We start from the raw sequence: 15,521 nt of genomic DNA, 5'->3' as shown, positions 1-15,521 counted from the left end.
TTGACCATAGTAACTAAACACGAGTTCTAGATGTTTTCCTTGATAACCACAAAATTTGGCTTATAACAGATATTTAACAAACGTGTGAATTAAGTTACTATAATAACACAAATGTCTCCAGTGCCTATGTAGACAGGGTAGAAGCCAAAACTGGAACGTACTGGTATACTTTGAGAGCACGGGACTTAAAAGATGGGGTTTAGATTTTGACCCCACCATTTCTTAGTACAGACTTCCTTCACCTCTGTGAGCTCGTTTTCTTGACAACAAAGTAGAAATAATGGTCGCCCTTCAAGGAGGAGATATGAAGGGTTACCGTGAGGGTTTTAGAGGTAAAAGCCATCTCCTATGGTTCTGTGGCATTAGATTATATTTGAGTACCTATAAAACACTTAACATTTTAAAATGTTGATAATTATAAAGGATTTATATTGTAATATATATATAATGTAATATTTTTCTTACTCAAATTTTAAATTGAGTCACAGTGATTTTATGTCAATAAAAATTTTTTCACAATAGATGATTTGAGGCTTAAAGTACTAATGGGAATATTTACTGATATGAAGGACTTATACTTTAAAGTATAACTGTTTCATTCACTAAATTAAAATATTTTATGAAATTAATTTGAATTTTATTTTTTTAATTTGCAAATGATTTACCATTTTTCTTCTAGCCAGTTTTTCTTTTAAATGGTAGCTAGAAAAAGAAAACAGTAACTCAAAACATCAATCAGTTGTAGATGATATTTTAAACAAATCAAAATATTTAAGATACGATTTTCTTAGGCACAGTAAAAGGATTCAAAACTTTTGCCAGATTTTTTTAGACTAACATTAGGTAAAGACTAATAAATACATTCAGACATCAGATAGAAATAGTTTAGAATTTGCCTAGAATTTTTTATGATTTAGGTCTGCTTATTCACCTTACTCTGAAAGACCTGACTTTTTGCTTTCTGGTTTCTGATTTGCATAGGATCCTCGCCTGATCACTCCCTTGGCTTTTGCTTTAACATCAGATAATAGAGAACAAGTGCAGTCTGGATTGGGAATATTATTGGAAGCGTCTCCACTGCCAGATTTTCCTGCATTAGTGTGAGTTATAATCATTTGCAGTGTATCTCTTGTGGTGTTAGAATATCCTACCAATTTCTTTAATAGTCTTCAGTATGGACAAATTGGAAAAGTAGTGAATAGAAGACTTCATTGTAATAGTCATTCCTCAAATAAAAAAAACTTTCGATTAAAAATGTTTTGATTTCAGCAAATCAGAAGACCAGATGTATACTCATTTAGAAAATAGCTAGATCCATTCAGGTGATTAAATTTATTATTCAGATGCTATACCTGTCTCAACACCTCTGTTTAATGCAGTAGCTTCTGTACTAAGCTTACATCCTACCAATTTAGTTTCTCCATAGAAAGAGCTTTTCCTTCCCAGCTGTTTGAGTGTTAAATCTGAGTATTGCTTTCATTGACTAGATCTGGGTCATTTACCATGGAAAGGATTCCTAAAGAAAACTTCTGTCATTAAAGAAGGTAGGATAATGGCCAGACAGAATTATCTACTGTACTCATCAGTTTCAACCACTGAGATGGTATTTTCAGAAGCAGGGGGCAGAATGGTGGTCAGGTTGGTAAGAATAATATTGAGTGAGAAAAGGGAAGAGTGAAGGAAAACTAAAGGCCAGGTGTTATTGCCCATGGTTAGAAGGATGTTCTTATCAATAACAGTAACTTTAATTTTTACAAATAATCCATACTCACAAACTAGTTCTAAAGGCTCCAAACCAGAAGTGGAGTTGTCATTGTAAAGGGCTGCAAATAGAAAAGTTTTCCTCTGGCAAGTTTTAGGTATTTCTCCAAATTCTGCCTCATCATATAGTCCAAGATTATTTCAGAAATATTTGAAGACTTAATTCCCAAAGGACCCATTCTAAATGAGTCCCTGATTCTGTACTAACTCTGCCTTTTGCTCTATTTTCATATAATTATTTCTCTTTTTTACTTTGATTCCCACTCAGACTTGGAGAAAGTATAGCAGCAAACAATGCCTATAGACAACAGGAAACAGAACATATGCCTAGAAGAGTGCCTTTGCAGTCATTAAATCACAGTTTTCCAACATCAGTAAAATGTTTAACTCCTCCACTTTTGAAAGATAGAGTTCCTGGATTGAACATTGAGGAATTAATAGAGAAACTTCAATCTGGAGTTGTGGTGAGTGATAAATAGCCATGAAAAGTGGGATTCTGCCTGGTACATACCAGCTAAGGTGAAAGTGAAAGTCACTCAGTCGTGTCCAACTCTTTGCGACCCCATGGACTATACAGTCCATGGAATTCTCTAAGCCAGAATACTGGAGTGGGTAGCTTTTCCCTTCTGCAAGGGATCTTCCCAACCTAGGGATCAAACCCAGGTCTCCTGCATTGCAGGCAGATTCTTTACCAGCTGAGCCACAATATACCAACTAAATATCAATTCTTATTATAACATTTACTTAAACAGCTTTAGATACAGATTTGATCGTTGAAACATTTAATATAAAAAGTAGCAATATTCTGGAAAGTTTGGAAAGAGGAAAAACTCAGTCATAAAATTCCAACGTTTTAATACAGCTATCAATTTTCCCTTAGTTTTCTCATACAAGCCTACCTTCCTACCCTCGCCCCATCACCCCCAGTTTAAATATACTTTAAATTCCCACAAGCAGATCACCAAGATATTCTGCAATAGTCAAGTTAATGAAATGTTTGTGACCTGCCTCATATGACATCCTTTTTTTCACTTTGTTATTGAGTTTCAATTATTTGGTTTCAGTAGGGTTTTTTCTTTTTCAATTGAGTTCTAATGATTTCTGATTTTTTTTTTACTGTATTAAAACCAGGTAAAGGATCAAATTAATGATGTGAGACTATCTGACATAATGGATGTGTATGAGATGAAACTATCCACATTAGCTGTGAGTACAACCTTATTTTAATTATGTATATCAATTAAACCCTAAGAGATATTTTCCAGCAATTGAAGAAGATTTATGGTATGTTTTCTTACAGTCCAAAGAAAGCAGGCTACAGGATCTCTTAGAAGCAAAAGCTCTAGCCCTTGCGCAGGCTGATAGACTGATTGCTCAGTATCGCTGTCAAAGAACTCAAGCTGAGACTGAGGTGTGTACAATATAAAAACATCTGCTGCTGCTGCTGCTGCTGCTAAGTCACTTCAGTCGTGTCCTACTCTGTGCGACCCCATAGACGGCAGCCCACCTGGCTCCCCCATCCCGGGGATTCTCCAGGCAAGAACACTGGAGTGGGTTGCCATTTCCTTCTCCAGTGCATGAAAGTGAAAAGTGAAAGGGAAGTCGCTCAGATGTGTCTGATTCTTGGCGACCCCATGGACTGCAGCCCACCAGGCTCCTCCGTCCATGGGATTTTCCAGGCAAGAGTACTGGAGTGCAGTGCCATCGCCTTCTCCAATAAAGACATCTGATTAGTAGAAAAATAAATGAATAGAACATGTACAAAATATTAGTTTTACCTTCATTACTCTGATTGAAGTAAGTTATCCTTAGCATTTGGCACAACTACTTCCTCTGTCTTAAGACTGTCTCCCCTTTAATTTTGGTTACACAGTTATCTTTTTTCTACCTTAATGTATATTCTTTTCCTAAATCTTTTTTTACCTACTACTCACCCTTTAAATATCGAGTGGGATTATGTTCTAAGCCCTTTTCCTTTATTTAGGTGATTCATGGTTTCTACTTATTACCAGAATGTTTATTCACCACATTTTGTATGCTGAACCAGATCTTTTTCCTTAAGCACTGAGTATCTTCTGTGTAGTTCCATTTAAATACACAGCAAACACTTCAGACTCAATAGAACCAGTAATGAACTCATCACCCTCCCTTTTTAAAAAATGTATTCTTTCTTATGTACTCCCTGTACTGTTCTTAGAGTTCTCCAAACAAGAAATCTGGAAATCACAGTTTACCTTCTACAGTTAGTCATTCATCACATTCAATTGATTCTACTTTCTACATGATACTTTTTGCCTTGTCTCTGTTCTTCTGGCCATTTGTTACAGGCCAGGTCCTTTTTATTTTTTCACATGAATGACAGCAGAGTCTCTAATTAGTCTTCCTACTTCAGTCTAGGGCCCTCCTCTCATCCACCCTCTACATACAGTAGAGGGCTGTGTTTGGGTCTGCCCATCCTCTTTCCTCTTCCTTCACAGTCATACCTGAGGCAGTACTCTGATCCTATTGCTCCCTTGCCGAATATCCTTCAGTGTCTCACCTTTTAGCGCAAAAGAGAATTTAAATTCCTAAGAACTTACTGCACAAGGATTTTAACTACTTCTCATTCCCCATCTCCTTGCACTACTTTGCATTCTTTCCAGGTAAATACATTAGATTGCTTTGCAGTTTCTGAAACTTGACATACTTCTATGTTTTCCTGCCCTTGCACTTGCTCTTCTGTATCTGGAATACCTTTTCTTCTCTCTGTCTTTTAATAATCCTTTAGATTATTAAATCTATTAAATAAATTAAATCTATTAAAAGCTTCCTCCATTTCCCAGAAAGCTTTTCTCTGGTCTTCTGTTTCCCACACTTTTGGTGACCTTTCCTCCCCATGCTGCCTTCTTTACAGTACTTCTCACACCATGTGAGAATTGTATGACCCCACTGTCACCCTTGATGTTCGAGAGGAAAATTTTCCCTCTGTCACTCTAGACTGGCCTAATAATTGACAATAAGCAGATTGATTTCATTAATTTTTTAAATTATAGAAACAGCATATTATATAAATGATAGTAGAAAAGTATTCCATTGTCTTTTAGGCTCGGACACTTGCTAATATGTTGAGAGAAGTTGAAAGAAAAAACGAAGAGCTTGCTGTGTTGCTGAAGTCCCAGCAGGTTGAATCAGAAAGAGCCCAGAGTGATATTGAGCATCTCTTTCAACATAATAGGAAGTTAGAGTCTGTGGCTGAAGAACACGAAGTTCTGACAAAATCCTACATGGAACTTCTTCAGAGGTAAATTAATAAAGTAAAAATTTCTGTGTAAAGTTAGAATTTAGAATGAACATACAGCGTTTCTCTTCTCTGTCCCTAAAGTTCTTTTCTGAACATTCATATGTCCTAATAATACTATTAATATAAGTAGTTAGCAAGAAACTTATGTCATAGTGAAATGAAGTATTGTTTACTCAAATTCAGTACCACAGCTGGAAACAGAATATAAGTGTCTCAGAATATAAGTGTCTCTTTCCAGTTTCATTTATTCAGTCATCAGTCGTCTGGGATGTTAGCACCACAAGAACAAGTTTCACCTGTTTTATTCCCTGACAGATCTCTAGAGCCTAGAATAGTGCTGGATACATGGTTAGGCACAGCGTAAGTAAGTGTTGCATGACCTTAGTTGTCACAGTTCATACTAGGTTGAATCATATGAATTGGCCATTTCTGCAGATCAGAAGTGGTTGAATGTTAACAGTTGCCCTATCATCAGCCTAATAGCATAGAAATTTGGATGTTAGTGTTTTACTCACCTTGGAATTTGTAGTCAGTATTTCTCTTTAAAGTCCTTGAATGTAGTTTACTTATATGTATGACTATCTGCAAGATAAATTATTACAGGTGAATTGCTGGTTTAAAGGCCATATGCTTTTAAATTTTTGATTGATTGTCCAGTTTACCTTCAGAAAGGCTATGCCAATGCCAGTTTATACACTCACTAACAAAGTATGAGATTGATTATTACCCCCTTGTCACTTTTTATCTTTTAAGCCAGTTTTAACTTACTAATTATAAGGAAGATCAATAATAGTTATTTACTTCTGCCAAACAAAAATTACACTGTGGTTAACTTGTTTTTCTTTATATATACTTTAAGATAGGTTAAGACTTGAAAAAGTGTCCTCCTTTCTCTGGTATTAATATAGAGATACAGAAAAATTTACAGGTCTGTGTGCTTATTTTTTTAACTTCTTTTTTTTTTAAGCAAGATAATGTTTCTTTTTATTTTTTATTTTGCCTCACTGTGCAGCATACAGGATCTAATTCCCTGACCAGGAATTGCCCCCTGCGTTGAAAGCACAGGTTCTTTACCACTGTGCCACCTGAGAAGCCCTTATTTTATTTGCCCATCAATAAAAATGAAGGGTGGAAAATGTATAGCATCTACAAAATTTGTGAGGACACGGTGATTTTTAAATAGGATAGTCTCCCCTAGCAACTTTAAGTCTGATTGTTTGAGGCAGCCCTGATAATGTGGGCTATTAGTGTTCAGTGACCAACCTAGATAGCATATTCAAAAGCAGAGACTTTACTTTGCCGACTAAGGTCTGTCTAGTCAAGGCTATGGTTTTTCCAGTAGTCACGTATGGATGTGACAGTTGGACTGTGAAGAAGGCTGAGCACCGAAGAACTGATGCTTTTGAACTGTGGTGTTGGAGAAGACTCTTGAGAGTCCCTTGGACTGCAAGGAGATCCAACCAGTCCATTCTGAAGGAGATCAGCCCTGGGATTTCTTTGGAAGGACTGATGCTAAAGCTGAAACTCCAGTACTTTGGCCACCTCATGCGAAGAGTTGACTCATTGGAAAAGACTTTTAAGCTGGGAGAGACTGGGGGCAGGAGGAGAAGGGGACGACAGAGGATGAGATGGCTGGATGGCATCACTGACTCAATGGATGTGAATCTGAGTGAACTCCGGGAGTTGGTGATGGACAGGGAGGCCTGGCGGGCTGTGATTCATGGGGTCGCAAAGAGTCAAACACGACTGATCAACTGAACTGAACTGAGGATGTAAAAGAAAGTAGGCAGTGCTCCAAGAGAAAATAGGCTTTCTAGGATTTGCTTATGTTCCAGATAGTAAGTGAGGAATGGGCCAGAAAGTGAAACTCCAGCCTTGAGGGGCCTGGTGGATAACAAATGAAGCTGGCTGGGAAAGTTTATTTGTAATGGCAGGGATATCTCAAGGCATTCAAATTCAGAATTTTACAAACTCTTTGTGGGGTAAATAAAACTTCTGCTGGCCACATTTGGCCAGTGCCACCATTTTGTTTATCCTCTGAAAGGACATTTTATGCTTAAGATAGTTAGGTGTCAAAGTATCACTTTGGAAAGGATTTTTTATATGTTTACCTTACAGGTAAAATAAGCACAGGACTATATGATGCAGAACTATAAAGAGGCAAGAGAAACTTAAAATCTTCAACCACTTAATTCATTAATTTGATGTTTTTCCTTGAACATGTATTATGCCCACCAGGCTAGTGATGATAGGTGTATGTTTAATTTTTTTTGTTTTTAATACCTTATTCTTTAAGAGAAACTGTTTCAGTTTCTGGACTTGACTGTAAAGAAAAAGACATGTATTTTAATAGCAAATTTTGTAATGCAGCATTCTGTAAATCTTTTTATCAATAAATCTGAAGTTAATGTCCCGCATGTTTCCATTTCATAGTATTTTTTTACCTCTTCAGTCAGCCAAAACATACCTTTATTGTCTTTTAGAGTTAACCTAACTCTATATTTATGTCTTGCTTGTTCACATAGCATTCCAACTCTTCCTGTAGTATATGCAGTTTAGTCAGAAGAGGTAGGAAAGAAGACACTCAGTTTCTTTTTCTCTGTTTTCCTCTACTAAAAATATCTCCTTGTCTTTTCAGGAGTGAAACTGCTGAAAAGAAGAACAAAGATTTACAGGTCACTTGTGATTCTCTACATAAACAAATTGAGACTGTGAAAAAGCTGAATGAGTCACTCAAGCAACAAAATGAAAAGTAAAATTTACAGTTTTTTACTTTAATTATTTGGATTTTTCAAAAAGAAAATGATTCCCTATATATAGAACATTATGTTTTATATATAAAATTAGTTATTATAGATATAAAGTACATATTTGGCAGAATTTAAGAGTAATTACTAGTCTTAGAAATTTCCTCTTAAAATACTTGTTGGAGAGAAAAAGAAATTATATGGTTCACTAATGTTTTCTTCTGTATTGTCTTATAACTTCAGAACTGTTGCCCAATTGATAGAGAAAGAAGAACAGAGAAAAGAAGTACAGAACCAACTAGTAGACAGAGAATGTAAGCTAGCAAGTAAGTAGCTTGTTTAATCAGTTGTCTATATTTTAATAAATCTTATGTTGGAAGAAAAAGCATGAGTGGTTTTTAGTTTGCTGTTTCATTTTCTACTTCTGTCATTTTTTTTAATCCTTAAATCATATCTTAAAAGTTCTCCTTTTCTTGCCACAAAGCAGTTTAGTTAAACTAAAAAAGCAATACATTTTTTCTGAAATCAGGAGTTATAGGAAATGATTGCCCTTTTTAAAATAAAAAAATTTTTAAAGAAAATAACAGCAGGTGGCAGTGCTAGGTAACTTATAGTTGCTAGCTTCTTAATGGTAGTAACTCTAAAGTGATCTACAAAAATGTTCTGACTCACTTGCCTTAAAGCACAGACATCTACCTATATAATTGTTCATAATTTTCTTTTACCCTTTCTTTTCTAACCCTTAAACTCTATAAGGATTATCCTTCCCCTCATTACTATATCTTGTATTTAGAACAGAGGAAGAGGGAAAGACAGGGACAATTTAGCATTTTCTATAGAATTCTGGGCTTCCCTTTTAGCTCAGTTGGTAAATAATCTGCCTGCAACACCGGAGACCTGGGTTCATTTCCTCGGTTGGGAAGATCCCATAAAGAAGGAAATGAAAACCCACTCCAGTATTGCCTGGAGAATCTCATGGACCAGAGGAGTCTGGCAGGCTACTGTGGGGTCACAAGAGTTGGACACAACTTAGCGACTAAACCACCACCGTAGAATCCTGGCACGGGAGGAAAGTTTCCTGATTTTTTTAAATTCATCAAATGCTATATAACTTATGTGTAGCAAGCTATTTCTTTTTTCTTTGTAATTGTCTTTTATAACATAATAGGTTCTAAACCTTTTCAGGGTAATGTCGGTATAGGACCTTTGAGTATAAAGCTGACTGTTTTAAGACCTTTGAGTATAAAGCTGACTGTTTGCTTTAAGACCTAGAACAAAAAATAAAAGTACAAGAAGAAAAGATTAAAGTCTTACAAAGAGAAAAAGAAGACAAAGAGGAAACCATTGGCGTCCTTAGAAAAGAATTAAATAGAACAGATCAGATAAGAAAAGAATTGAGCATTAAGGTAAGAATCTATTGCATTCTCATTTGCAATGAAATGATGAAATCTTATTTTGTGAAAAAGGTAAATCTGTATAAATTAGTGTTCTGTTTCTTCAGTAATTTTGCTTAGAAGATACCAGAAGCTCAAATTGATTTGACAGTTGTTTGTTATGAGGGCTCTCACAGTGTGAAAACTTGTATTTTCTAAAATTGTTACACATTGATTAAATGTATACTGTGTTCCAGCACTTGCTGCTTTCAAGAGGGCAAAGAATACAGAAAGAGATTCTCAGTTCATAATGTCACGTACAGATAGCTACCTGTATATATGTATATAACCGCATCTTTTTGCTTATAAGGATGGTGATAATAATAGAAGTTTGCATATATGTAAAATTTCATAATTTACAAAGGACTCTGAAATATTTTTCTTAATCTTCCTCACTTTAATAACTATACTAATATATAAGTATTTATAAATATTTTCATCCTACAAATGAAACTGAGTCTTAAGTTACTTGCTCAAGTTTGTCATGTAGCTATGTGAAATAGTAGGCATATATTCTAAGTTCATTGCTCTTTCTACATTAGCATGATTGCTTCAGTGTGGGCTATTTAGGTGGCTCAGACAGGAAAGAATCTGCCTGCAATGCAGGAGACACAGGTTCAATCCCTGGATCGGGAAAATTCCCTGGAGAAGGGAGTGGCTACCCACTCCAATATTCTTGCCTGAAAAATCCCATGGACAAAGGAGCCTGGCAGGCTACAGTCCATGGAGTCACAAAGAGTGACACACAGCTGAGCAACTAACAATTTCACTGAGTGTGGTAGCTATGAATAATGCTTTCTGGACCATCTACTTCAAGGAAGATGAGAACAGACCAAGATTAAAAAGACCGAACAACTACAGAATATAAGTGACAGGAGAGGCATACAATTTAGCTTTAATATGTTTACCTTAATATAATTCTAAATAGTAATATGTAGTATTTTCTGCAGAAGTACAGGCTTAAAAAGACAAATTGAATCATGTCTTCCCAATTTGTTTATTCTTGTTTAACAGTTACAGATCTTAAACTTACCATATAATTGTTAAATAAAGTATATTACATTAATGTGCCTTGATATGGTTGTCTTACAAATAAAACATAAGGACAGGTTTCTTAAAGCAGGTTTCTGTGAAGAGAAAACATGCTAAGTTGTTTTCTTCAATTTCTCTCTACCGCCCCCTTTTTTCAGGCTTCCTCCCTGGAAGTTCAAAAGGCTCAACTAGAAGGTCGTTTGGAAGAGAAAGAGTCCCTGGTAAAACTTCAGCAAGAGGAGTTAAACAAACATTCTCATATGATAGCAATGATCCATAGTCTAAGTGGTGGGAAAATAAATCCAGAAACTGTGAATCTCAGTATATAGACACTATATGTTTTATCTACTGGCAGGGTGGGGGAGGAAAGCTAATCTGTGACTCCAAAACAAGAGCAAATTATTATCTAATTATTAATTTAGTAAAGAACCTGATCTGACACGTGTTTTTATTTGGTCTTAAATTTTTTACTTCCTCTTTCTGTATTTTACTGCTTAAAACTTTCTTTAGTTCTTCAGAATATTCTTCTTAACCTTCATTATTTTTTCTAAGGTTTTTTTTTCCCTCTTCGTTAGTTGCTTTCCACTGTCTTCTGCTTGTTTATTCTCATTTGTGATTAGGTTTTTAAAATCAGGCATCAGTGAACTTTTCTTTCTCCTTTTATTGAAATATAGTTGACACATTTATAAATTATATATAGTTGACACAGTGTATAAATTTAAGATATACAACATAATAATTTGCCTTATGAACTGATGACCATAATAGGTTTAGTGAACATCCATTATCTTATATAAAAACAACGTTAAAGAAACAAAAAAGTTGTTTTTCCTTGTGAAGAGAACTCTTAGGATTTACTCTCTTAACAACTTTAATATGTAAGTTAAAGAAAGCAGTGTAAATTCTCTTTATCATGCTGTATGTTACATCTTCAGTACTTACTTACCTACAGCTGGAAATGTATGTCCTTTGATCACCTTCGTCTGAGTCTCCCTTCACCCCTATTCAGTGAATTTAAAATAACTTTATTACTGCATTTAAAATGTAGTAAGATACATGGTGTAAGTTCTAAATTTTTTTTAAAATACAGTAAATATTTGTAGAAATAATGTATAAATATTTAAAAGTAGCTGTTGTATTGTCTATATTGTCACATAAAAACCTGTAGTAACTTACAGAATTATTTATGGATACCTTTAGTTTTATTCTTTAAAATGTTACATGTTCGCCCACCAGTATCATTTTCAGTCAGTTATGAATTTCTTGTTAACATACAGATAACTTGGATTCTACCTTTGCCACATATTCAGAAATTTATTGTTAATTCTGATTTAAATTTCATTTAATATATCATCTTTTATTGAAATAGTTTTACATTAGGCCATTTAATTTTAAAGCGTAACTTTATCCTCATTCATGTATTTCTTTTATACAAGGGAATTTTTTAGTACTCTATTTTGAATTGAATGTTTTAAATGGTCTTTAAGAAGAATTTGTATATTTGTATTTTGGTTGATTTTATTACTATGCTACTACAACCATTGGTTTTACTTGGTGTATTCCTCATTATTTGTATCTCTATTTGACTTAGGTAAACTTAGATTTACTTCTGTTTTTTAACCATAGTATATCTGAATTTTTATTTAGAAAATACATTTTTTGTAATTCACTAGTTACACTAAACAATATCAAACTAATAAGTTTCATATATTTGTATGCATTTTGTATAGTTCTGAAAATTTTTCAAAAAGCATCGTGTCATATATTACATTTTAAATTGCTATGCATTCCTTAAGGGGTATAGTCTATTCAAGATACTGAGCCTAGCCCAGTGCTACCCAGTAGAATTTTTTGTGATGATGGAAATGTTCTTTGTCTGCACTATACAGTACCATAGCCTTTAGCCATGTGTGGTTAATGAGCACTTAAAATGTGTCTAGTGCAGTGGAAGAATTGAATTCTTAATTTTATTTAATTTTAATTGATTGTAACTTTAATTTCCATCCAACTGCACAGTTCAGATATAGACTATTTTTGCAAGTATTTGTTTATTTAAGCCACTCAATTTGCCTATTCTTAAAAACCTGTGTAGGCAGAGACTTCATGTAGTTTTCAGCCTTTTTTTTAATAAAATAGTTTTAATCTGTTAATCTCTTCTCTCTAAAGAAAAAAAACCCATATTTCAGATTTAACAGTGAGTACTAATTGTCATCCATCTTCATTTCTGTTTTTTCCTAGTTTTTCTGTCTCTTGTGGCATGTTTCATATTCCTGTTGTTTGTCTTAACCTTAGTATGTTGGGTACTGGTTTTTTTTGGGTTTTTTTTGCTTTTTGGTTCTGTATACACCTCAATCAAAAACCAAGTGTGTGTGTTTATGTGTGTATATGTTCTTTTGTAAAAAAGATTAATATTAATCTATCTTAAGCAAATTTGAATCTCTGCTATAGTCAGAGTTTTACAAATGATTCCTATTATGTATGTTCATTTTCTGATGAAGAATACAAGTAAGTGAATAAATATATCATATTGGAGTTCATATTCTTTAAGAATTTTGCTATGAAGTTTGAATTCAAGTATACATTAACACAATTCCTTGTAACCATTTGCATTTGTTATTTGAACAAATAGAGTTTTCTTAAAATTTGGCTGGTTGGAGTTTATACTATACTGTCACCCATTTAATGTCAGGGCAAAAAATAAGTCATGAAAACCTAATGCTCTGTTTTAGAGAAACGTCGTCAGATTGGTATCCTTTTAGTTTCATTTATTGTGTGTTGCAAAAACTAGTTGCCTGTGTTAAAAATATATTGAGGTTCTGTCTTGAGCTAGGACTGTTCATTAAATGAAAATATAACTGAATTTCAACTTCTGCTTGAGGCTTATTCTTATATTTTTGTTACCTCTAATCAAGGTATATTCCCTAAAATACATAACCTTATTTTACTTTGATTTTTTTCTTTTCCTCTTTTCAAATATCATTAGTTATGAATTGTATTTACCACTTTACTTTTGAGTTGCCTCCTGTTAGATAAAACACATGTCCTGTTTTAGACATTCTGAGACATGCAGCTTGGTCTCTTACATCCACTCAAATCTGCAAATGCAGCATGAAAGCAGCCATCCACAGTATGTAAATAAATGTGTGTGGTTCTGTTCTGATAAAATTTTATTTACAAAAACAGTCAAAACTTTGCTATTGAATGTTTTATCTTCTTGAATAATTCGACCCTTTTAGGATTAAGAAATGTATCATTATCTTTGGTGATCTCTGTCTTGATATTAATATAGCCTTTTTATCTATAAAATGCATGACTTGTAGACAGTATATAGTTGGGTCTTGCTTTTTTTTTTTTTCCCTACCTATTTTGACAAATAAGTCCTTAACTGTCAAAGTCCACTTGGAGTTAATGTTGTACTACTTAATAGAAAATGTAGAAAGCTTACAACTGTATGGACTCTTTTACTCATTTTAGTTGACACATATATGTACATTACTGACCCCCAAACTTGTATTTTTTTGCTTTAATCAAGTATGTATACATACCCTGGCTTTCAGCATCATAATATATTTACCTCCTTGCACACGGTAATATACACAAGATAGTATCTTCAATGTAGCATTACTATTTGTCCCTCTGAAAATAATTTATTAAGTAATTTATGGGAAGACACTGCAAATACCTGTTTCTTCTAACTTTCATCTACTAGTTTTAGTGTCCATTGGGATTCCCTGGTGGCTCAGAAATAAGAATGCACCTGCAGGAGACATGGGTTCAATCCTTGATCTAAGAAAATCCCGCATGCCACAGAGTAATTAAAGCCTGTGTGCCACAACAGGCTCTACAGCCTGGGAGCTGCTACTACTGAGCCCATGTGCTGCAGCTACTAAAGCGCACATGCCCTAGAGCCCGTGCTTTGCAACAAGAGAAGCCACTGCAGTGAGAAGCTCAGGCACTACAGTGAGCTTGTCCCTACTTGCTGCAGCCAGAAGAAAAGCCCGCGCAGCGATGAAGACTCAGCACTGCCCCCCAGAAAATACAGAGTCTCACTTCAATCAGTTGTTACTCTGATGGTTGCTGAGTGGTTATTTTCTTTACTATTCTGCTTTTTAAATAGGATAATGAACATTTTGTCTCAGCCATTTGCCTTGGCACTCTCAGTGATCTCCAGTAAATAATTGCATATTACCCATAATGATTTTTTTAAAAAAGTGTTTTGGATTAAGAAACTGATTGTATATTTTCAGCATTCACTGGGTTTATACTTGATTTTTTTTTTAACTGTACTATGTCTTTGTTGTAGTACGTGGACTTTAGTTGAGCACAGGCTTCTCTTATTGGAGGGCACATCTAAAGCACACAGGCTTAGTAGTTGTACACAGGTGGCGTGTGAGATCTTAGTTCCCAGAAGGATCAAGCCTGCGTCGTCTCTGCTGGAAGGTGGATTTTTAACCACTAGACCATTTGGGAAATCTCAAGACAATAGATTTTTAAAAAACAACTAAGATGAACAGAAAATATGACTTATGCCTTTAAAAGCTAGTTGGTTTTTAGAAAGGCAAGTCATAGAACCAAAGAAAAGCTAGTTAATTTTGTTATTATAATACATTATTGATAATGAGCCTGATAAGTACTTGAAGTTGTGAGCCTCTGTAATCCATAAGTTGGGAAGAAACATTATAAAAATTAAAAAAAATCATGGATTCCTTTGAATCTGCAATTTACTTTGAAATCTTTCACAGTCTTCTGCTTAGCATTTTGTAGCTAATTGGCTTTCTTCCTGTCATACAGAAAGGCCTGTTTATGCTTGTTTTTATCTAAGCATTTCAAAAATAACAGAAAAAACAATGATCAGCATGAATGAAGGAGTACCTTAATTCATAGAACATTGCCCTTTTGTACATTGAGCTTCAAATAACCCTTCATAAAGATACTAAATGTGAAGAGAGAAAGTGAGTATCTTTCCTCCCAACTAAATGCACGTTATTTTCCTTAACTTCCTGTCCCTCCCCCACACCTTTCTCCCTGGTAACCATAAGTTCATTCTCTCAAGTCTATGAGTCTGTTTCTGTTTGATAAATATATTTATGCCTTATTACTTTATATTCGGAATATAATGATAGCTTATACTTCTCTGACTTCACTTGTTATGACAATCTCTAGGTCCATCCATGTTCCTGCAAATGGCATAATTTCATTCTGTTAATGCCTGAGTCATTTGAAAAGACCCTGATGCTGGGAAAGATTGAGGGCAGGAGAAGAAAGGGA

At 34.6% G+C, this 15,521-nt stretch overlaps 1 protein-coding gene across 4 annotated transcripts in view; it reads left to right on the top strand.

Annotated features, from left to right (window-relative positions):
• Positions 1–13,123, top strand: part of CIP2A (cellular inhibitor of PP2A) — a 28,209-nt gene extending 15,086 nt beyond the window's left edge. The window contains exons 13-21 of one of the 4 annotated variants that reach the window (XM_004002899.6): positions 982–1,100; positions 2,030–2,225; positions 2,893–2,967; positions 3,062–3,172; positions 4,845–5,041; positions 7,680–7,793; positions 8,032–8,114; positions 9,055–9,194; positions 10,412–13,123. In XM_004002899.6, coding sequence (XP_004002948.2) covers positions 982–1,100; positions 2,030–2,225; positions 2,893–2,967; positions 3,062–3,172; positions 4,845–5,041; positions 7,680–7,793; positions 8,032–8,114; positions 9,055–9,194; positions 10,412–10,582 — 1,206 coding nt within the window. In that variant the 3' untranslated portion in view covers positions 10,583–13,123. Of the gene's footprint in view, positions 1–981; positions 1,101–2,029; positions 2,226–2,892; positions 2,968–3,061; positions 3,173–4,844; positions 5,042–6,053; positions 7,455–7,679; positions 7,794–8,031; positions 8,115–8,973; positions 9,195–10,411 lie in introns of those variants that run through there. The other 3 variants (XM_012189989.5, XM_060417513.1, XM_060417510.1) reach the window with 3 other exon arrangements.
• Positions 13,124–15,521: the final 2,398 nt, after the last annotated feature.

The sequence above is a fragment of the Ovis aries genome, chromosome 1, assembly GCF_016772045.2.
Source record: "Ovis aries strain OAR_USU_Benz2616 breed Rambouillet chromosome 1, ARS-UI_Ramb_v3.0, whole genome shotgun sequence".
Classification (NCBI taxonomy): Eukaryota; Metazoa; Chordata; class Mammalia; order Artiodactyla; family Bovidae; genus Ovis; species Ovis aries.
Note: the sequence above shows the minus strand (reverse complement) of the source record. Positions and strands in the feature narration are given on the sequence as shown.